At 40.6% G+C, this 25224-nt stretch overlaps 1 protein-coding gene across 1 annotated transcript in view; it reads left to right on the top strand.

Moving 5' to 3' along the window:
• Positions 1–25224, top strand: part of ppef2a (protein phosphatase with EF-hand domain 2a) — a 62438-nt gene that overhangs the window by 20329 nt on the left and 16885 nt on the right. Inside the window, exons 11-15 of the mRNA XM_056458526.1 lie at positions 2312–2461; positions 3254–3601; positions 14840–15025; positions 19400–19542; positions 21062–21168. Coding sequence (XP_056314501.1) covers positions 2312–2461; positions 3254–3601; positions 14840–15025; positions 19400–19542; positions 21062–21168 — 934 coding nt within the window. The remainder of the gene's footprint in view (positions 1–2311; positions 2462–3253; positions 3602–14839; positions 15026–19399; positions 19543–21061; positions 21169–25224) is intronic.

Here is a 25224-nt window from a genome sequence, read left to right as displayed (position 1 = left end):
ACTATGAACATTATATACAGGTTGTGTTAGCTTTAAACAGAGATTTGCAATAGATGCTATTAAAAGTTAGAAGTATGTAGATAGATATGAACATAATTACAAATTTATATGTGCAGTGTAATTGTACAATTCTAGATGAATTAATGCAACAACGTTGTAGTGTACAGTTTTAAATGTGCAAATATTAAATAGTGCTGTGATTATGGAGGGTTAAAGTTATGAGGAGAGTGTGTGGATGTATGAGGGGGACAAAGAGTTAGTGGGGGGCAGAGTTTAAAAGGAACACAGCTCTGGGGAAAAAGCTGTTCCTCAGTCTGCTGGTTTTTGTCCAGGGGAACCTGAAGTGCCTGCCGGAAGGCAGGACAGAAAACACACTGTGAGCAGAGTGAGAGGAGTTCTTAAAAATACTGTGTGCTCGGCACAGATGGTGTTTCTTCTGGATGTCCTCAATGGCTGGAAGTGGAGTCTCTGTGATGTGTTGGACAGTTTATAACTGATATTCTTTAATACCAAAAACTTCCTCAGTTGTTTGTTATTTTAGAGTAAGGTTTACCATATCAGTCTCTATCTTGTCTTTAGAAAAGATTACAGAGTTATTTATTACAACTCCTCAAATTAATCACCTTCACGGTGCATGTCTAAGCACTTAATTTATTGTATGTTTGGTAATTTTAGTTAACCTTGTTTATTCTTTTGTTAATAAATACTGATTCATTACAATTGTGTCTTCCTTGTGTTGATAATATAGTAAAAGGCTCCACACTTCAGACAATCTCATTATCCTTCACATTTGGCCAGATGTGAGGTGTTTAAATAGTTCATGTAATCAGTAATCATGAGCTTCAGCTGTGTGGCGCAGAGATAGAACAGGGGAAGGGAAAGAAGGCAAGGTCCATGCAGTAGAGGTGAGGCGTCCCTGGAGCATGGATCTGAGGGCTCTGGTTCAGCAGGCACTGGTGGGTCAAACTACCGCAGTTGGTCAGGAGGCTTTGGATTAGGAAACACTGGCAGATCATACAGCCCCACTGGGTCAGGAGGCACTGGCAGTTCAGACAACTCCAGTGGGTCAAGAGGCACAGGCAGTTCATTCAACCCCAGTGGGTCAGGAGGCTCTGGGTCATTAGGCACTGGCGGATCAGACAACCCAGTGGGTCAGCAGGCTCTGGGTCAGGAGACACTGGCGGTTCAGACTGCTGCATCAACGGTTCTTGCACCTGTAGCTGTGGTGGTGATGGCGACCACTTTTGGACCTCAGGCGATGGCATCGACGGCTCTTGCATCTGTAGCTCTGGTGGCAGCAGCAAACATTCTTGGGGTTTTATTGAAACAATTACAATATTTTATCAATGGGAAAAGATTACTATATCAGTGAAAAACAAATCACAATAATTTATGGTTGGACGTTTTGTTCAAACAACAAAAGATTATTTCATAGTGTAAAAAAGCACAACTGTGTTAAAAAAGAACCTATGATTGTTATGATTATTTTCTATTAGTTTGTGGAGGTGTTCATCCCTAGATTTTATAGCTCTTCTATATCTGGAAATGCTGTGTTTGTATGTAATTCTAAAGACCTCTAATTTAGTTTTTTACACTGTTCAAGGGTATGAGTTGCTCTTTTGAGAATGAGAGTATGACTGTTAAACCATGGTGCTGTTTTATGCTCTCTAGCCTTTTTTACTTTGATGGGGCAACACAATTTATGGGCTAGTGAATATAACTTTAAGACTACTAGTTACTACATCAAGGTCATTTGCATTTGTGGGTGCACTGAGAAATAAAGAAAGATCAAGTAAGTTATTCATAAATTTATCTTTAGTGCACAGAATATATTCCACATATTTGCAATGATTTATAGAAACATTTCCCCCACCAAACTTATAAACTTACACAGACAAATATTCAAATTCTATCCCCAAGTACCATATGTATGTTGTTGTCTCACCATTTGAAAATAATTGAGTAAACAACTTGGGACCACATTTAAAAAAAAAAAATGTATGTCATACCCAAATTTACAAAAGCACTCATTCACTGTTAACATTACTAGTTCTCTAAACCAAATTTAGTCTAGGATGAAATGTGAAAACTTTTAAAAACTAATTTATGTTGAGCCTTTCCAATTTATCCTTATATCTTAATAACTGCACTCAAATGTATGTTGAAGCCCATGTTTCTGTTGCTTTAACATCATCAGTAATGTGTTATTCTCTTTTAGCCGTATCTCTCTGAGATTCACATTATGAAGTAATATATTTGATGCATTTTTTCTTGAATCTGAGATCTGACATTACTTATCTACTCCTTGTAGCTGCATGGAAAGCGTATTCTGAAGCTGCTGCAGAAGATCTTCAGCTGGCTGCCTTTAGTGACAGTGATCGACCAGCGGGTGCTTATAGTCCATGGAGGAATCTCAGACAGCACAAACCTTGCTCTCATAGCTCGAGTTGACCGACACAGAGTGAGTCAAACAAACAGACCACATCAATTACTGCAGATTGAGATTTCGTAATTTTTGGCTTTTTTTTCAGTCTAGTAAAAATACACATTAAAGTTGCTATTGCAATAGTTTTATTACAGTAGTGTCTATACAATTTATTTACAATACAAATTGATTCTCTATTTTTTCCTCATGCTCTGAGCTACTCCACATACATAAACCAAAATTTACAGTTTGATTCATATTTGTAAGCTGTTTTTACCTGAGCGATATACTGACGTGCCTGATTATATACAGTGTTTTAATTTACATAAGAATGGCTGTTCACAGTATTTTCAGAATTATTGAGTGATAAACAGTGACTCCCATATACCCCTCAGTAAAAACATTTTAATCTAATGTGTCAAAAATAAATAAATTAAAAAATAAGTTTATCTTGACCCAGTTCTTCCCTAATGTTAATTGTGTTCATTTGGTTCAAATTTGTTTTCAATGTTCCCATTACTACCCTTCCCACCAGTAATGCCACGGTCACACTAGAGTTTGAGCTTGCACCGAAATTTTTGTTATTCTGTCATTCCCTTGCCCTTCCTTGTGTCTCCAAGTGTGACAGTATGCAAATGAGCACACATATGATTCAAGAATGCCTCATTTCCATATTTAAAAAGCATTTCAGAGAACTTGTATCACAAAAAAAAGTGTTTGCAATTAGTTTAATCAATCAAGAAATATAGTGATAACCATTAATTATTTTCCTTTACATTATGTACCTGGAGAGTGTTGCTTAAACGGATGAACGTTGTGTTTCTCTAGTACGTGTCTGCTCTGAGGCCTCCTAGGAAGACAACTCCATCATGCAGTAATTTATATGCAGATTCAGAGCATTTTGGAAAGGTGGTCATCTGTCAAAACAGAAGGGGCTCCCTGACATTCCCCACACCGTTTGGAGCTCGGGATAGTTTCCAGAGACGCTCTCTTCAAGACTTCTCCAGAACTGTTGCTCGGACGGTTGAGGAGGAGCTCGAGGTCCGCCGTAGACAGGCAGAGTTTAGCCTGTCCAGCTTCAGCAAGTCTCAACACATCCTGAGATCTACCCAGTCCACTGAATCTGAACCGGAGTCATCTGAATTCACCGACACCAGCAATGACGAGTGGAAGCAGGTGAGCTTCAATGGCCTTATATTTTTTTTCTGATTTGCACAACTAGCACAGCCTTTATCAGTTTTAACTTTGTCTATAACAATATTTAAAGACACTATGATTTTTTATTATTTTTATAAAATGTTTTTTTTAAATAACTGAATAAATTTTAACATACAGATTGTTAAAGTATAAATATGTAACTTACAATGTGTACCTTGTAAACATGAGCATGCAGAGGATGGGTGGGGCAGTACTTGTGAGGGGAGTTTATGGGCTTAAGCCCCAACCCAATTTCTTCATTGTTAGAAAAAGTGCCCTTTTGTTTGATGAGTTAATTTATTTGTATGCATGTTCTGTTGCAGACAGCTTTTTCTGTCAAAAAAATTTAGGCATGCTATTAATATTGTCTACAGTGAACAGTGGAGTGAAGCTTACCTGAATAGCACTAGCTAGCTGATCTTCAATATTGTAACACACTATGCACTATAAATGGCAGAGCCAAAGTAAATTCATCCTTTATTGGTCTTAAAATTGGAAAGGTGAGTAATTAACAAACAACAGCAACAGCTATAAGCTACCTGTGGCTCAAATTTATAGCTAATTATCTAAAAAAACAAAATAAAAATATTGTCATTTTTTCTTGCTAATGTCCAAAACTTATGAGCATTGTTGTAATAAGTTAGCTAAAGTTTATCCAAGACAACATATCATGGGCAAACAAACTAACTTAATGGAGAAAAAACAGCTTAATAGTGAAAATTCCTCTCCCCTTGTAGAGTATTTTTTTGTATTATATAATGTTAAATGAAACTAGTAGTATAAAAAGCATGCACATTGTGTCTTAGAATGTTCTTGTGGTCAAATCTGTTGAAAATTTAATAACATGAAACAATTTTGTAAGGAATATACAAAAAAAAAAAAAAAAAAAAAATATATATATATATATATATATATATATATATATATATATATATATATATATATATATATATATATATATAAAATGTTAAGCCCTGTGAATAATGGTAATTTTTGTTTATTTTATTTTTAGAGTTCCTAAAGGTGGTCAAGTTGTCAAGCCTACTTACCTGTGTGAAAACACTTCATAAATGCACAATGTTTTTATCAAAGGAATGTTGAGTTATTGTAAGAAAGTGTCTGGTGCAAATGTGCAAAACTGGTGCAAGTATTGGTTAAAATGACTTTATGAGAAAATGAGAAATTTAAGTTTTCAACAGGTGGTTTGCCAAGCCCACACTAAGAATTGCATTATGTTTAGAGGTTGTCGTGTGATGTGGTGGTGGAGGGGGGTCTTTGTTTTGTTCACAATGGTTTACCAGCGATAAATATTGAATAAAAAAGTTTTGAAAAATGACGCCATTGCCGAGATGCTCTAAAAACAATTGACCGCAATAAAATTAAGCATGTCTGCAATCATTCGAGAGGAAAGCCCCTTCTAGTGCTTGAGTATCCACATATGTGGACAGCACATTTTAGCTCTTAAGTGGCTATTTAAAATACTATGAATGTTTTATGTTTTGTTACAGACATACAGTGTCACCCTGCAATTGTTTTGCAGCATATGAAATGTCCCAAACACTATTTTTAACTGTTCAAAATGGGAAAACTCTCTGATAGTCAAAGCAACTTCAAAAAAAATGTTCTATGTTAAATATGTTTTAAAAAAATATAATGAGTTCACATATATGGACATAATTTTTCTCTAAAAGTACATTGTATCAAAAGATGATACTTCTTCATCAAAAGATGATACTAATTAGTTTTTATTCCAATTAGGTTCTAATAAGCCCAATTAGCAAAGAGAAATAAAAAAATGCATGTAAAAAAACACCTTGGGCACTAAGAGGTGGAAAAAGGTGTCAAAGCGATCGGTGACAGACTGGACTATATGCAAACCACAGTGCACACTATTTAAATGGATTCGATTGCCAATGCATCACTTTAGCTACAGGAGAAGCTATGGTTTTATGAAGACAAGGCCAGACAAAATCATCTAAGGTTGGTGGGCTTACCTGAAGGAGAGGAAAGCAATAATGCAATTCAGTTTCTGCAGACCCAGATTCCTAAGTGGTTGCTGGCCTTACAAGGTAAGATAATTGAGATTGAACGCACACATCACTTGTATGCAAACTAAGATTCGTCCAGGATGACATGGCCCAGCCTCATTAAAGCCCTGGCTTGCACTGGCCCGACAGTGGAAATGCAGATAATAACAGCTATTAAGGATTGCATGGGCATCCTGCATACTGCCCCGTATGAGGAAAATGCTATATTTAAAAACTTTTACGAGCAACTTTACAGTTCTGAGGTGGGGATGGAGATATCAAAGGTGGGGATATCAAAATTCAATCTCCCTTGCCTAAGTGATGAGAAACAGAAGTATTTAGACTCTCCAACTGAATTAAGTGAATTAAAGAATGAAAAAAAGGGGACCAAGAACAGAAACTTGAGGTACCCCAGCTCATGAGCTCTGGATACCTTTCTTCTCCAGGCAACTCTGAAAGATCTGCTGGTGAGGTAAGACTCTAACCAGCAGAGTGGCATTTCAGTGATGCCCATCAAGGGGAGGGAGGACAGTAGAATCTGATGATTTATCATAACAAATGCAGCGCACAGGTCCAATAAAAGTAGAATAGGCTATTTAGAACTTTGTTTGGTAGGGCTTCAGTAACAGAGTAGTGCAATCTCAGTGGATTTCCACATTTGAAGCCTGATTTGTTTGCATCCTGAAGGTTATTGTGTGTTACAAATGTAGACATTTAGTTAAAAAGTATGTGTTAGGGCCAACACTATGGCAGGGAAAATGTTCTGCAGGATGTGTGGGGGGATTATGCCCAGACGACAGGTTGTGGGATGGGCAGAGTAGAGAAGTTTGGATATGTTTTCCTCAATAAGGAGGGAGAAGGAGGAGAGTGAATTTACTTCTGAGGTTGTTGTTTATAAAGACTTGAGTTGGACGTTTTGGGTTGGAGTGTTTTGTGTGTGAAAACGGAAGCCAAATCCTCAACTGATAAGGAGGTGGTGGAGGAGGACAGAGCAGAGTGTTAAATGTTCTGAATACAGGTGTCTGAAGTGCTGTTAATTTTGTTATGGTAATATATGGTTTTGGCTGAATGGAGTTGGGAGGCAAAAGATGCAAGCTGAGCTTTTGTTTTGCTGTCAGAACATTGGATAATCAGGGGTTAAATGGAGTAATGTGCATTGGTCTGGTGGAGGGAGGACAGATCTTATCTAGGCAGGATGTTAAAGTAGAGCAGAAAGCCTCTTTTGCACTACTAACATCAAGAAGTGAAAATTTAGTGTGTGAGGGATAAGAGCTTGCAACAATGGAGAAGTGTATGGAGGACAGAGAGTGCAGATTTTGTTTAACAGAGACTGGTTGAGAGGTGGTTGTGTGGAGCAGTAAGTCGAAAGTAAACACCCAAGGAATAGGTACAATAGGTTGCTCTAGCAAGGGGGCTAAAGATCATGGCCTCTAGCATCTGTCACTGGAGCACCTTTTGAGGGCTTATGAGTGAGGTTTACCTGCACAGCACTTCACTGGCTGGCCTTTGTTACACAGAGTAGTAAAACATGATATAGTGTTATGGATCATTTGTATTCTTATCTGTTTATAAGTCTTTTGTAAAATGATCGAATGTGGATGTAGCTGGAAGCCAAATCACTCTTGAAGCATAGGCTTACATTGAAGAAATGAGGAGCACACACAAGAGCAACCAGGAGTGGAAAGAGTCTAATGAATTCAGGTGGTGAATGGTAGACCAAAATGGTGAGTGCAGGGGAAAGTGTCTCTTAGATACTGTGTGTGATTGTCATGATCAAAGGTGACTGGGATGGTGGATGGTAAGTAGGGATAGTGTGGCTTGTTGATGAGTCCCTGACAATATTACAAATTGCCTTGTTTTGTGTTCTGTGTCCATTTTCTAATTAGGCTTCTCAGACTGTCTTTTTTGCAAGTAAGGTATTTTAGTAAGGTTTTTATCTGTGGGATGTAAGAGTGTGTAAAACATTAAAATGTTTACATTAAATTGCATTATAATGGTATGGTATTAAATTTGAGACACATAATGCATTTTAGCACAAATATTTATACATACAAGTACGATAAATGCATAACAGTGTAAATCACATTTTTGTAGATACAAATTAGCTCAAGGGGTCTTCATTGTCATGAAAAATTTATAATTGTGTCAAGAATTTTATAACCACATTGATGATTTTTTTTTTTTTATTGACCTCAAATGCAGAAAAAAATTATGTCACTAACATGTCATTAAATGTTGTTGAATATTGGGTATTGACACTTTTACTGATTTTTAATGACAAATTCATTGTGTTCCATATTGATCAGAAAAATGTTCATGGCAATTAAAATGGCAATCATCCGAGGAACTCCATCACACAATATACAGCTGAAGGCCAACTGGCCAGCGACACACGTGCCACCTTCCTGCTCACAGCACTGGTGCACTTCACCACAGATGCCATTCAGAATGGTTATGTAGAGGCACATCCTCCGGTGTGTCCATCCTCGGGATTGATTTGCAGCAATAAACCTGAAAGACGTGTATTGTGCCATTTAAATTGCTTAATATTAGACCATTTTAGCATTGGCTTAATGATCAGGTCCCTACATCCTTACTTCGAATCTAACCAACTTTATCTGGTGTAATTTGAATGATTTGAACCATAACCACGAGTTCCGAAGACCAGCATCATTGACAACAAGTAAAATATATCCAACTTGAAAGTTGCTCTTCTTTATAAGTCATTTTTATTGTTCCTGCAACTGGCCATACATTCTAATGACACCTTTGTCAAGTGTTGGTTGAGACAATACAGTCAACTGCTAGAGGCTACTTGTCACAGCCAGGCCATGTCTCTTCCTATTGTGGTTTCCTCCTGGTTGTGTGTTCTCGATCTCATCTGTAATCCTCATCGCCATCAGTCTCCCGTCCATTCCATCACTAGTCCACTGCTCATTATCTGCAAGAAAGTCTTTAACTGTTTGCAATTCACCATGTTTATATCGTTCTCCATGATCAGTAATAACTAAAAATATGTGCAAATACTTGCACAAATACTTTACCTTCCTCATTGGTGTCTAAGAAGTAATGTAAATTAGCTGACACAATCTCCCCAAACTCTGCAGGCTTCAGATATCTTTTGTCTTAAAAAAGCCAATTTGTACATCTTTGATCTTATTTAACAATTATTCTGAAAGATGAAGATCCTGAAAATCCTTTTTGCCTAGAGAACTACCGGAGCCAAAAACCCAAGCAGATCCTATATAGCACTAATCACTGAAAGTATACCTCTTCTTGTGAATGATCTCTCCTTAACTCTACTGCCTTAAATTTGAATGTATCAGAGTCTACACACCACTGTCCACCCAGTACTCTTTCGATTGGAAGTGTCATGGTTCAAAACAAGATCTTTCACTTCATTCTCCTGGTCTTCTAGGAGTCTAGGAGTCAACACCATGAGACTGTTGCTCATATATTTAGTTAAGCAAAACCCATCCTTTACACACATTGTCTTTAGCTCCACGCTTCAGTCCCTCCGCAGCCCCCCACTTAAGGCCTTCCGCAACTCCACGCTTCAGGCCCTCCACAGCTACATGCTCCAGGCTCTCCTCCACTGCATGGACCTGGTCCGCTGTCCCTCCCCCTGTTCTGACTGGCTCTGTTACGCTCTGTTACGATCACCAGCAATCTAATCCTTGCAGATCGCTGGAGAACTACAAATCTGTCACTGAACTGGACTTCAAATAACATCTGCCACATGAGTTCACCTCCACCATAATAACTGCTGCTTATATTCCTCCCGACGCTGATGCCAAGTTCGATATGAATGAACTTCATGCAGCCATCAGCAAACAACAGACTGCTCACCCGGAGGCTGCTTTTTTTGTTGCGGGGGATTTTAATCATTCAAACTTAAAGACATTGTTCCCCAAATTCTATCAAAACATTGTCTGCCACACAAGGGGAAACAAAACTTTAGACCAAGTTTACACAAACATGGCTGAAGCATACACTGTGACCCCCCTCCCCCACTTGGGTCAATCAGATCACCTTTTTTTGTTCCTGACCCCCAAGTACTCACCCCGCATTAACCGTGTGAAGCCATCAGTAAGGACCATCAAAGTGTGGCCAGTGGGGGTGGACTCCACACTCCAGGACAGGTTTGAACACACAGACTGGAGTATGTTTGCTTCCCAGGCCACATGTGGCTCTCACACAGACATTGACAGTTACACTTCCTCTGTTCTGGAATATATCAACACCACCATAGACAGTGTTACAACCCAAAAACAGATCACCACATACCCAAATCAAAAGCCATGGATGAACAAAGAGGTGCACCTCCTGCTGAAGGCACGCAACACTGCCTTCAGATCAGGGGATGCACAGGCCTACAGCACTTCCAGGGCTAATCTGAAGAGGGGCATCAAAAAGGCCAAGCACTGTTACAAGCTAAAGCTAGAGGAGCACTTTTCCAACTCTGATCCTCGGCGCATGTGGCAGGGCATCCAGGCCATCAGCAACTACAAACCCAGCCAGTCCACACCCACAGCCACAAATGTCTCCTTCCTGAACGAGCTAAATGACTTTTATGCCCACTTTGAAAGAGACAATACAGAACCCTACACCAGGAACACTACCTCAACCGACCACTCACCTATCACACTCACCTCCTCAGAAGTCTTCACAGCACTGAGTCGGATCAATGTGCGTAAGGCTGCTGGACCAGACAGTATCCCTGGGCGCATCCTCAAAGCATGTGCAGAACAGCTCGCTGGGGTATTCACAGATATTTTCAACCTGTCGCTCAACCTAGCAACTGTGCCAACATGCTTTAAAACTACCTCTATTGTGCCGGTGCCCAAACACTCCAGCCCAACATGCCTGAATGACTACCGCCCTGTAGCACTCACACCCATCATCATGAAGTGCTTCGAGCGGTTGGTCCTGGCACATCTGAAAGACTCTCTGCCATCCACACTGGACCCACATCAGTTTGCCTACCGTGGCAACAGGAGCACAGAAGATGCCGTCTCCATAGCACTGCACTCTGTCCTCACACACCTGGACAATAAAAACACTTATGCATGAATGCTGTTTGTTGACTTCAGCTCAGCATTCAACACTGTCATACCCTCTAAGTTAATGATCAAACTTAGAGACCTGGATATCAACGCGTCTCTCTGCAACTGGGTTATGGACTTTCTGACTAACAGACCTCAGAATGTTAGATCAGGCCACATCTGCTCAACCACCGTCACACCCAACACTGGTGTACCACAGGGCTGCATGCTGAGCCCCTTCCTCTACTCCCTTTTTACCATCGACTGTAGACCTGTAAACAGATCCAACACCATCATCAAATTTGCAGATGACACCACAGTGATTGGTCTAATCAGCAATAATGATGAGACTGCCTACAGGGAGGAGATACAGCATCTGGCCACCTGGTGCACCGACAATAATCTGCTCCTTAACACCAACAAGACCAAGGAGCTCATTGTGGACTTCAGGAAGGGATGAACAGGCTCACATGATCCCATCCACATTAATGGGATGGCCGTTGAGCCTGTTTCATCCTTCAAGTTCCTGGGAACCCACATCTCTAAGGACCTTTCCTGGACCACCAACACCTCCAGCCTGGTCAAGAAGGCTCACCAGAGCCTATTCTTCTTGAGGCAACTTAAGAAGAACCAGCTTTCATCAGCCGTCTTGGTGAACTTCTACCGCTGCACAATAGAAAGCATCCTGACCAACTGCGTCACAGTCTGGTATGGAAGCTGCTCTGTTGCTTAGCGTAAGGCACTGCAGCGGGTGGTGAAAACTGCCCAACACATCACAGGGACTGCACTGCCAGCCATTGAGGACATCCAGAAGAAACACTGTCTGCGCAGAGCACACAGTATTCTTAAGGACACCTCTCACCCTGCTCACAGACTGTTTTCTCTCCTGCCTTCCGGCAGGCGCTTCAGTCTCCCCCGGACAAAAACCATCAGACTGAGGAACAGCTTTTTCCCTTTTTCCCTTGTCTCCCTTTTGAACTCTGCCCCTCACTGACTCTTTTGCCCCCCCAATACACCCCCCACACTCCTCTAACTTATACTCCTCACAATCACTGCACTATTTAACATTTGCACATTTAAAGTTTGCACATATTCATTGCACTACATTGCAGACTCACTTATCTGAACTGTACATCCACTGCACATGAACATTTGTAATTGTTTATCTATCTGCCACTCCTGATTATTAATAGCGTCCTGTACATATATTCATTTATTGTAAATCTGTTCATAGCTAATACAACCTGTATATAATGTTCATAGTACATCCATCTGTAAATATTACCATAGTTTTTCTATAACTGCACTTTATAACTTATACCTGTATCCTGCACTTTCTACTATTGCACTGCTGGTTAGACCAAAACTACATTTCGTTGCTTTGTACTTGTACATGTGTTATGACAATAAAGTTGAATCTAATCTAATCTAGTCTAATCTAATCTAATCTAATCTAATGCACCTCTTGCACACCAGTTCCTGATTCAAATCAAATCACTTTTATTGTCACATCATCAGCAGCACGTGTGCTGTGATGAGTGAAAAGCTTAGGTACTGGCTCCAGACAGTGCATAATACAGATAGTGCAAATACAACAACAGTGCAAAATACAGACAGTGCAAATACAACGACAGTGCAAAATACAGACAGTGCAAAATACAACAACATACAACAGCATACTCCCAAAAAAACAGGACAATGTAAAATTGGCAGTGTTGACAGCGATATGGACGTCCATCGTGGGGAAGCTGCAGGTGTGTGTAATTCAGTGGCAAGTATTCAGGCTGGCCCACGGGATCAATGCAAACACTTGTCTGTCACTGGGGTCCTTTAAGAATCAGTCTCATGCTCTTCACTCCTCCATGACCACCACAGCATCTGCTCAGGGTCACCAAGGATCATAAAACACCTTAAAAAGGTGCACAGCTTAAAGAATGTATAAAGAAATACTTGCATTACTCTCTTTTTCTGATGCGTGTGAAAAATCTGAGATCCTTTGAAAGTTCTTTTGTCATGCTAGAGTTTGCGCTATGGGTGTGTTGTTGGGGATTTATATATTGGTCAAGTCACACACATTCTCTACTGACTGACCAATGGTGTGAGAGGAATATTTGACATATTCATGTATTCTTGGTTCTATGTAATGCTTGAGAAGGGAAAGTTTAGAATGCAAGGATTATAAGAGTTATATGATAGAACATTACAAACACATTACATGTACTTTAGAGTGAAGTTTGGGTTTTTAAGAGTCCATTTTAATATGAGGGTTTGAGCATGTGTGTGGGGGTTGCAAAGATGAAGGAGGTTTCCTTAAGGATTGTCTTTAAAGACCAGAACAGGATAGAGCAAGAGGGACCTGCCCAGCATTTTGGTAGATAAGATATCACAGAGTGATCTTACTTTCAGACTTTTTGTAGCCAAGACTTGTGGAAGTCATTTTAGCATCAAAACATATCTACTCTGGGGAGTAATTACCTTCTTCAGCTATGACCTGTGTGCTACATATTGTTTCACGAGTTTACAATCAGATATTTGACTGAATAGAATATGCGTATTTGGCATGCTGTCTGGGGAGAGGCCTCTGTTCTCAGAAAGACACCCTAACTTGACTTATTGCCCAATAGGTTATCCCTATTGCTTGCACACTTATTTCTATAACATATTTTCCTTACCTTTGCCTATCTATTAATGTGCTTGGACACAGAGCTCTGTGGACAGCCAGTCTCTTTTTCAATGACCTTTTGTGTCTTGCCCATCTTTGTGCAAGGTGTTAATGGTCGTCACCATGTGTCTTCAATAATGAACCTTTTTCAGAATATTCAAATTTTCTGAGATACTGGATTTGGGGTTTTCATTAATTGTCATCAAAATCATGAAAAAAAAAAAACTTAAAATATATCATGGAATGAATGTATACATTATACATGTAGTGAAATCAACTTTTTAAAGATATTCTTATTATATGCATGTGTGTGTGTCACAGTATTTAGACCCAATAAAAATTTTAAATTATTTAAGTTTATTGTTTTCCTCATAAATGTACACACAGTAACCCATATTGACATGAAAACACATAATTGCTGACATTTTGCAGATTTATTAAAAAAGAAAAACAGAAATATCACATGGTCCTAAATATAACCCTTTTCTGTGAGACTCATATATTTAATGGTGCTGTCCATTTCTTCTGGTCATCCTTGAGATGGTTCTACATCTTCATTTGAGTCCAGCTGTGTTTGATTATGCTGAATAGGAAAGACACGCAACTGTCTATATAAGACCTTACAGCTTACAATGCATGTCAGAGCAAATTAGAATCATGAGGTCAAAGGACCTGCCTGAAGAGCTCAGAGACAGAATTGTGGCAAGGCAGAGATTGGTAGATGTGGACAGACGTGGACAGACTGCACATAACGTTCCTAAAAGCACAGTGCCCTCCATCCTTATATGGAAGACGTTTGGGATTACCAGAACCCTTCCTAGAGCTGGTCATCCTGCCAAACTGAGCTATCGGGCGGAAAAGCCTTGGTGAGAGAGGTAAATGACAGTTAAAATAACAAAGGAGTGGCTTCACAACTCTATGACTGTTCTTGAATGGCCCAGCTAGAGTCCTGACTTAAACCCAATTGAGCATCTGTGGAGAGACCTAAAATGGCTGTCCATCAATGTTTACCATCCAACCTTACAGAACTGGAGAGGATTTGCAAGGAGGAAAACTTGTTGCATCTTTCGCAAAAAGACTCTGTATTAGATCAAAGATTGCTGTAGATCAAAAGAGTACCTCTACTAAATACTAAGCAAAGGGTCTGACTACTTAGGACCACTTGATATTTCAGTTTTTCTTTTTTAACAAATCTGCAAAAATGTCAACAATTCTATGTTTTTTGTCAGTATAGTTCAATATGGTGATGTGTGTACATTAATGAGGAAAAAATGATTTTAGCAAATGGCTGCAATATAGCAAAGATTGAAAAATTTAAGGAGGTTTCCGACTATGAATACTTTTCATACCCACTGTGTGTCTAAAATTTTGCATTCCCTTTACCATCATGTAAATACACACTGACACAAAGCAAACAGTTTTATATTTCTCTTCTTTCAAATGTATTTGTACATTTATCAATACAATGTGTGTGTGTGTGTAGATTTTGGACCTGCTGTGGAGTGACCCCATGTCTCAGGATGGTTGTGTCCCAAACGAGGTGCGAGGTGGAGGCTGTTACTGGGGTCCTAATGTCACCGAAGACTTTCTGAACAGACACAATCTGCAGCTCATTATCCGCTCTCACGAGTGCAAACAGGATGGATATGAGTTTTGCCACAACCGCAAGGTCAGTGATCCCAGACCTCTGACAAACTTTGGTTCTGTTCTTACATGGATTATTCAATGAGATGGATTAGAATTTTTTATGATTTGGCACAAATTCAATTCAGGATTTTTTTTCTTAAAATCATTGTCACAGCAACATGTCTGTAAGTTTAAACCTGCTCAGGAGCTGCACATATTTAGATTGTGTGATTTCAAGTGAAGGTAATAATGAAAATACACTGCAAAAAAAACCCCATCTAAATACAAGAAATAAATGAATGATTTAAGAATATACAAACTAGAAACAAGTTAAATTAAGATTATTACACTTGATAAGACTTGTTTAAATAAGAAAACTTACCTAGGAGAAAAAGGAGACACTTCCTCCAGTCCCTCCAGGAGATCCTGAGGCACAAAACCCCAAAATACTTGAATTCCTTTACCTGGGGTAAAGACTTTCCTTTAACCTGGAGATGGCAAGCCAACTTTTTTTTTTTGCTGATTTTCATTTTCTTTTCAGCTTAGTCCCTTTATTAATCCGGGGTTGCCACAGCAGAATGAACCGCCAACACAGCGGATGCCCTTCCAGCCGCAACCCATCTCTGGGAAACATCCACATACTCATTCACACTCATACACTACAGACAATTTAGCCTACCCAATTCACCTGTATCGCATGTCTTTGGACTGTGGGGGAAACCGGAGCACCTGGAGGAAACCCACGCAAATGCAGGGAGAACATGCAAACTTTACACAGAAGTACACAACTGATCCAGCTGAGGCTCGAACCAGCAACCTTCTTGCTGTAAGGCAACAGCACTACCTACTGCGCCACTGCGACGCCCTTACAAATAGCATCTGCAAATAAATTATGAACAGAACTGGTTTTTCATCCAACATGCATCGGGAACAACTGACTTGCCGGCAAAGCAAACCAAACTTTGCTTTGTTCGTACAGGGACTGGACAGCCCAGAGGCTTAGAGTGCCTCCAACCCTATACTCCCAGAGCACTCCCCACAGAATGTCACAAGGGACAGAGTCTAATGCCTTCTACAAGTCCACAAAACACATGTGAACTGGTTGGGCATATTCCCATGAACCCTCTAGCACCCCAGTGAGGTTATAGAGCTAGTCCAGCATTTCATGGCCTGGACAAAAACTGCATTGGATACAAGGTTCAACCATCGGCCAGATCCTCCTCTCTGCCGGCATAGACTTTTCCATGGAGGCTGAGGAGCTTACAAACTACCTCAGTGCCTTTAGCATGGGTAATGAGTGAGTCAACCCTTGGATCCCAAGTCTTTGCTTCCTCAGTGGAAGACATGTCAGTGGGATTGAGAAGATCCTCAAAATATTCTCTCCACCATCTGAGGTCAACAGCTTCCCACTTCTGCTATAAACTGTGTAGTTTGGAACTGCTTTGCCATTCTGAGACACCAAACAGTTTTCCAAAGTTCCAATTATTTGCAAATTTCAAACAAAGACATATTTAATGTTTTGTGTGCTTACAGCATTTCCCCTTCACTCTTGCTTTCACATTCTACACGTGTATTTCCAAAATATGCAATTCTAGTTTCATTTAAATCACAGGCAGGCTTTAGCATCATTGTTGGTCCACCAGTCAAGTTGGACGGTTGTTCCTCTAGCCAATCAGAGGGAGCTGATGACACTCCAATGTGTTTCGTTGCTGCTCTTCACACTGACATGTGCAAACACTCACTACTTTACTCAACACTAACTAATTGAGGCTTTAGAACAGGCCTATGAAAAGGCCAAAGGTCAAGTTTTAAACAATTAATGCAAACAATGCAGAGAGTAAGGAGAGCTAAAGGAAGAGACAGAGGAGTAGAAGGAGGAATAGGCAGAGGTGGAAAGAGTAATAAAATATTCTACTCAAGTCAAAGTACTGTTACTTCAATAAAATTTTACTTAAGTAAAAGTAAAGTTACAGGTCTATAAATCTACTCAAGTAAAAGTAAAAATTAACTCATTAAAAATGTACTCATGAGTAAAAAGTATTGAGTAACTTTTTTTTAAAAACCTGGGGTGGGGTAGATGAGGGTTTTTAGTGTAGTTAAAAAAAAAAACAAGTAGACATAAATCTCCAATTAGTATTATTTATTTGAAGGAACAACTTTACAAATTAAAGACCAAAAACAAAAAAATAGAATATAATAAAAACAATATAATTATTTCAAACATTTGGCAGGTCGTTCTGTCTAACAATTTAACAACTGGGTGCCCATCCTTACTCTATGAACTTTCTGTTTAGTTTGAGCAACAATTGGTTTTCAAAATTAGCAAAGTTCATCCGTGCTCACTTTGCCTTGAATAATAGTCCAGCACAGCTGAAGAGACGCTTAATGCGGGCACCAGGGAAGCAGAAAGTACGTACTTTGTTACCTTTGGAGGAAGCGGCTCGGACGTGGCGAACTATGTAGTCCCCGATAATAGCCAAATCGCGACGCGTCTCGCGGAGAGGGGCGAAGCGGTTCTCCGTGGGGTTCTCGAACACGGGAAGAGGAGACGTTATGCCCCGGGACCTGGTAAGCACCTTAAGCGGCTGCACCCAGGGGCCGTGGTAGCCAGGTGTCGGTGTGCACAACACCTGGGCGAACCGCGTCCTCGGTGCGTTGGGCTTGGACAGAGAAACACGCAGGGTTGAGGAAGACGGAGTGCTGTGATTGTATGCACCTACCTCAGACGAGTAAGTCGTAGCTTGGAGCACAGCGAGCAGGGCTCGTTGTACCCGAACCTGTGCTCACTTCATCTCAAGGGCGCGAATCTGGGACTCCACTGCTTTCAGCTCCAGCTCCAATGCCTCCATCGATGCTTCTCCTGCACTCAAGGACAGACACACAAGCGACATTGTACAGGGTGAAGAGCAAAGCCAGTAAGTTTGAAAATGAGAGAATGAAATAGGTCGGTAGCTTTAGCTGACTAGCGGTGCTAGCAGGCTAAAGCTACAAACAACAAGCGGATGCTCAAGAGACAGAACATTTTAAAGTAGATTTGTTTGTATAAATGTATTAAGGGTTTGTTCACCCTAAGTAGGAGAGACAAATACTTAGCGAATGAGAAGGTATTTTATGATAAAAATGTAAATTGCGAATCTATACTCCAAACACATGCAGCGAGGCTACCATAACAGCGACAGTGATGTCACTCGAGCATCTTATAGAAAGCACCAGAGGATAGTTTACTTCACATCATTCATTTATTCATTTTCTTTTCGGCTTAGTCCCTTCATCCAGAATATGTTTTACGCAGCAGATGCCCTTCCAGCTGCAACCCATCACTGGGAAACATCCATACACACTCATTCACACACATACACCATGGACAATTTAGCCTATCTAATTCACCTGTACCATATTTTTTTGGACTTGTGGGGGAAACCGAAGCACTCGGAGGAAACCCACGAGAACACGAGGAGAACATGCAAACTTTACACAGAAATGCCAACTGACCCAGCCAGGGCTCGAACCAGCAACCTACTTGCTGTGTGGAGATTGTGCTACCCACGGCACCACCATGCTGCCTACTTCACATCTTCAAAATAAAATAACTACCCTAGTAAACTTAGTTTAAAACTTAACATTAGAAATGTTTCTCAGTGCAAACTAACAACAATATCAGTCACACATGATGCAGTTATAATAATGTTAATGATTATAGACCTGTCATTTGGTGTGTGATTGGTGCAGACAGCCTAATTGCTTGTTGCTGGAATCTTGTTGCATTGAGAGTTGTTCGGATAGACGTTTTTCTAATTTAGTTTTTTTTTCTACACATTAACATGCTAATTTAAAAGCATTCCACTCTTCCATTTTCCATTGTTTCACTTATGACTGTTTATTGCTTAAATCTAGATCATACCTGCCAACATTCGGATCTTAAAATCTGGGAGATTTTATCCGGGGGTGCGCGCGCAATGAAGAGCGGGGAGGGGCGGGGTATGCGTGAAGAGTGGGGGAGGGGGAGGTGTGCGCGAACTAAAGAGTGGAGTATTAATATTAATAAAATTAATGTGTAGTTGTTTTTTCATTGCATTGAAGTAAAACAAATAAAACCCTAATATAAAAATCATTCATTGCCTTCTTATGTTGTTTACACTTTTGTTGTTGTCGTTCTTCAGTTTAAATATACATATGTAAACTGATTGTTTCTATGAAATTAGTAAAGTGAATTTTTTAAGAACGTGTAAGAACTATTTGCAAGATTAAAAAAAAGTATGAATAACTAACGCATAAGTAAATCTAACTGGTAAAACAATTTGAGGCAAAAACAATCCAGGTGTAGTTTAGTTGTCCAAATTATTTTGGTGCCAGTTCATATTTTAAAAATTTTAATAGTTTATTTGATTTATATTTCTCCATGTGTTTTCACTTTCAGGTTGTGACACTTTTTTCAGCCTCAAACTATTATGAGATTGGAAGTAACAGAGGAGCCTTTGTCCGGCTGGGTCCAGATCTCATGCCTTATTTTATTCAATATCAGGCCACGAGTATGACCCGAGGACTGAGCTTTCCACAAAAGTAATCAACACACATGAAACTATTTGCCTTTAACAAACTAGTCCAGTGTTTCTCAAGCTATTCAACTTCAGTGCCCCTCAATGTCCACAATAATACAAAAAGAGCCAAATACTTTATCAGGTGAAAAGTCCAAATCACATTTTTTGTCATTTAACTGATCTTTTATAATTTACATTGTCTGTAAATAACAAATAATTCTAAAAAGCCCATTTTTCAAAGATAGCAATCCAAAATTTGTCTTAAGCAATAGAATAAAATTGTATTATTTCATCAATTAAATTTTACTCACCTGGAAGTGGTTTTAGACCTTTTGGACTCTCTTCTGCTGAATATTGGGAACTGGTAGTCACTGACTTCCAGTATTTATTTCCTATAACGGCTGTTCAATGAGTATGTTTACATTTACCCTTTTAATGCAATCACAATGGGATTTTGGCAATCTTGCATTTAAATTTTACCTTATGTAAATGCAATAATTCAATCTAAAAAATGTGATTAGCTCATAATGCCAGAAAGCATAATCATAGTAACATAAGTTTTTAGGCATGTAAACATCTTATTCACATATTTACACTTGTCTCTGCTCCCTCAGCCACAAATTGTGCAGAAATGTCATGGCAGCACAGAGAAACCCAACTGAAGTTGCGTTGCCATCACATTTCTATGCTGCCGAAACAACACAGGAAACAGCCATGAGTTAAAAGTGTTTTGCATTAGACAAAATTCAGTGTAAACTGTAGTCTATAACACACATACACACGCATACATGAGGCATTCGAGTAAAGGTAGTACGAGTAATCACAAATATTAAGGAATAATAGGTATAATGAAAACTATATGTAAATAAACTTAAGAACTTTTCAGAAGACTTGAAAAGTATATTGTGATTAAGCTCTAATTGTAATTATTGGAAGTAATTACAGTATTCATATGCATAAAAACATAGTCTTCAGGATATCTTCTTTTGTATGAAACGAAAAAATCACTTAAAGATTTGAAACCACTCGAGGGTGAGTAAATAGAAGAAGAAATAGAGTAAATGGTGAAGCAATGTTCATGTTTGGGTGAACTCAGGGGCGTAGCGGACATTTTAAAAGTGGGGGGGACGGCTGTATGAGATCATATGTTCACATAATTATTAATCACCTGTTTCTAAATGGTCTGTCTCTAAAAGTTGCTACGCCCCTGGGTGAACTACCCATATAAGTAACAGAATGCTCACAGTGAATTATTTTAAATGATTTTTGTAATCAATTTTGTAAATGTTTTTTGATGAACTTGTAAATCATCTTGAGGCCAACATTGTGCCCGGGCTCCTGACTGAGAAACACTGTACTAGGGAAACATTATTCATTCACAATTTACATGTATTGCTACAGTTTAAAGGTATGGTTAAGTATGAATCTGTGATAAAGGCCACTTTGTGTTGTAATTATTTTCAATATAATGATTACTGCTGTTGTTACAGTGACAGTGATTCATTGTAATATAACCTGCTTATTTTTTTATGTTCTTTCAGTGTAAAACGCACAGAGCACACAGCTCTCAAAGTCCTACGTGAGAAGTTGTTTGCACACAAGTCAGATCTCCTCAGTGCCTTTCAAGAGCTCGATAAGGAGAACACAGGTATAGACAATTACACCACATGAAATGCATTTTTAATATAGTACTGCAGCATTGTGCCAACCAATGAAGTCACTGTATACTGTCCTGGCTGTCTGTAATCCATGTTTCCCAAAGGAGGGAATGGATACATGTCTAAAAGAGACACTTTTGAGAGATCGCTAGATGACCAATCATCCTGAAGAGTAAGAAAACAGGCCAATAAATGCCTATGAGTTGGCAGAGAAGAGCTCCGCAATTGCCAATAAAGCCTTATGAGAGTATATAGGCAAAAGCTGCAGGAGAGCACTTCAGATTTTAGCTGCTGAAGAAGGTGAACACTCTGCTATCAGCTGGAGACTCAGCTGCTGTGGTGATATCCAGGATGTTCCCCTTCAGGTCAGAAACTCTTACGTGTGTCTAGAAGAGACACTTTTGGGAGAGCATATGGAAAATGCCACAGCAACTGAGCCTGTCACGCATATGGTGTGAAGTTTGCCAAGCACAGGGTGCGTATATAACATCACCAAAAGCATAACCTTCCAACGTCCCCAGGCCCTTTAATTACCAGAATATGGGAAAAATGTGTCTTATATTATCTTTTTACCTAGCTAACTGTAATCTAGGGATTTTAGAAATATGACAGATGTTGAGGAAGCGTGCCAGTCCCAAAATAGGGAACGATGCTATGGGGGCCACTTGCTACCCAATGGGGAGACCTGGTGACAATATAATCATATGGGCTAGCCCTATTTAGTGGGAGTGCTACATATGATAAGCTGGTTAGTGGGTAGGGATGACACGGGTCCGCCTGAAAGGGGGTAAGCTCCGTGGCTGAATGATGCATATGAGATCACTGACAAAAATCTCACATAGCTGGCACCGATTTCCAGCACGTGAGTAGACCGAGCAGACATACCAACACTGGGGCAGGCACCCAGGTCCTCTGCAGAGTCGGGTGCTCAGGGCCTCAGAGAAACTCTCTAGGGTTCCCCAGATGGGGAATTCGCTAACTAGAGCAAAATAAGTGCACACATTTCTGGATTAGGAAGAATGGCCCAGCAAGCGTTTTGGACACTGAGCTTAGTTTCCTCCTGATTGACTAGAATTACCCTGTAATGGAGAGGAAACTGGCTTTAACTGAAAAGCATAGAATCTCACAAATCTATTAGGTGTCACTTAGCCTGCATCTCTACAAATGTCTGTTAGAGAGGCACCGTGTGCAAATGCCCAAGAGAAGGCGACGCTTCTTGTTGAGTGTGCTCTTTCTCCTGGGGGACACAGGTCACCCCGCCACTGATAAACGAGGGCAACAGCATGAACTATTCAGTTGGCCAATCACTATTATATACGTATCTTGATACAGCACTTCCCTTCTGCCAACCACCATATCAGGCAAAGAGCTGCTCAGAAGCGTATAAAAGTCTTGTGTGCGAATGGGACACAGCAGTGAAAGGGTTGGATCTGCCTTCTCTGTGGGCAGTGCTTGGTCTCTAAAAGGTGTGGTAGGAACTTTGGACACATAGCTGAGTCTCAGAATAATGTGAGAGTAGGCCAGCCTGAATTCCAAGCATGATTCACTGACCGTATAAAATTACTCCAGGTAAGGTACTTACCTGGTTAAAGGGTACTACAAGTTGATCAATGAGTCAAGTGGCTCAAGCGGATCTCTCTGTAGAGGCAGAGCAGGTCTTGAAGCCGCATGTGGACACTCTCAGCAAGGAGCGGTCGAGGTGGATGAGCCCGGGGAAGGAGCTGTTTTATGAACCTGACAATAGATGGCATGTCCCATCATGCTTGACTGCTCCTTCACCTCCAAGAACTCCTGGGTAATGTCCCAGATGGTGTTGCCGAACTGAAGGGGATAGCTTCATACCCCCTGGCTGCTCTACCGTCAAGGGTGGTGAGGCCTGAAGCACACAAGGATCAGGTGGAGAAAGGCACTCTCCATTGCCTGCGTGAGCTCACTGTGCACCTCTGGGAAGAAGGGGACATGGGGCTTTGAGCATTTGCACCTCTTGTTAGTACCCATGTACCACCCATCTAGTCTGTCCAGTGGCGGGGTGGGGAGTGATGTCACCTTCAGCCCTACCACCGAAGCAGCCCTGGAAAGCATAGCCATCATGTCCAATTCCGAAACCTTGCTTACGCTCACACACTCTTGAAGCTTGGATGGAGCACACTGTAGAGAATTGAGGGGTCCGTGAACCCAAAGGCAAAGGAGTAGCATCCACTGTAATCCTCATGCCTGCTTGAGTGTTAACCGACTTGTGGGAACAGGGGTGGTGCACCCTTTAGCAATGGTGAGCCGTGACCTCAGTTGCACAACAGACATGCCCTCGCAGAGAGGGCATAAGCTGTCCACAAGCACTACCTCCACATGCTAGACCCTCAGACATGCAATGCAGTGATCATGTCCATCATCCAGGGAGAGGAAACCACTGCACCCAGAAATGCATAGTCGGAAGGACATTTTTAAAAAGACGCATTGCTCAACCATGTTACTCTTTTAGGAAATCTGCTCTTTTAGGCACACATCGAAACACCCAGTAGACAGGAGAAAACCCAGCTCGACCGCTGCTGCTGCTTGCACTGTCACTTAGGCTGGATGCAGGAACACTCCCTATCAGAAACCAGAGAGACCCATCAGAGACCAATCAGATAAAAATCTGTGACGTAGCACAAAACTGCAATTGAAGTGATGACGCGTCAGTTTCTCATTATTATTCTTAGCGGAGTTTTTGAGAAGAGCCTGCTTCTTAATTATTCATGAGTGCTTGCTTTCTGAAGGCAAAGCAGACCTGCCAAGCTGGGAGACCCAATGACTGGGTGATACATGGGTCGTATGTGTTTGTTTCCATGATTCACGGGTTATGTTGCATGTTTTTTCCCACGATGCTGTCCGGGCCGATACAGCAAAACTGTTGGTTTGTAACAAGCATGTTTGTCGGGAGAGCTGTACGAGAATTGGAGAGTGGCGGACTTCGTCTTTTATTAGTGGAGATCGTTACCATCAGGTTAGAATTGAGAAACATTGCCTTTATGCGTGCTGCTGTGTTCGCACATGTTTAAAATCCTCCAGATTACCAGCAAGGTTAATGGTTGGAATAGACAGGACAAGAGACTGCATTGCTATACAGTGTGTCAGCATTCAGACTCGCGGATTGAGAAGGAGAGAAGTCCTCCTCATTTATAGTGTTTATATAAACACGATTGTCTTTATAATGATAGAACAATTTGTAGTTATGTGTATATGAAATTAGAAATGATGAATGTAGCAGGGCATTACATTACTTACTGTTTAGTTCTTTACACTTTAACTTTGTAAACTATAAAATCAGTCTCCTCACAGATTGTGTCTTATTTTGTGAGCAAACTGACAGTTCGCTCCATTCTTTTTCCTCTGCATTGTCAGCCACACACACTCCACCCTCTGATCACAGTGCTGCTCCATGCCCATCTCAGAGCATTTTTTGAAAAATTAGGTAGACTTAAACTGAAAAAGGGTGGTTTCATGGCCCTTTAAGGCGGATTTATACTTCTGCATGAAGCGCATGCGTATGCTCCAATGCAGCCTGATGGCGATGTACACCCCTCAAAAAATTTAATTACACATTGCAACGACACGTAGCGCAAACTCTGTGATTGGTCAGCATGGTAGTGGTGACGAGTGTGGGCGGTGCTGATCCACGAACCCACTGGAGTGAGTGTTTACAAGTGTCGAAACCTGTAAAAGAGCTCCGGATGGAAACTTTTGTTTTGTGTTTTATTTTTATGATTAATGCTGTTGCATGTCCGCTGGTTCCGTCCTCTGAATGAGCAAGTTTGAGCTACTTGGAGCATTCAGAAAAACACAAAACATCCGCAAAATTGGCACAGAGGAACATAAAACCTAAGTGTTTCGGAAGTGGTATTGGAGAGCAACACAAACAGCGGGCAGAAGTATAAATGCATGACTACGCACAAGGCATGCACCGTGGGTCACGCCGAGCACTCGACGCAGAAGTATAACCTTTAGGCGTCACATACAAAAGTCAGACATCCACTACGGTATTCAGAGCTGACCCCTAGACCTGTAAT

This window comes from Danio aesculapii, chromosome 5 (assembly GCF_903798145.1).
Source record: "Danio aesculapii chromosome 5, fDanAes4.1, whole genome shotgun sequence".
In the NCBI taxonomy this organism is placed as follows: domain Eukaryota; kingdom Metazoa; phylum Chordata; class Actinopteri; order Cypriniformes; family Danionidae; genus Danio; species Danio aesculapii.
Note: the sequence above shows the minus strand (reverse complement) of the source record. Positions and strands in the feature narration are given on the sequence as shown.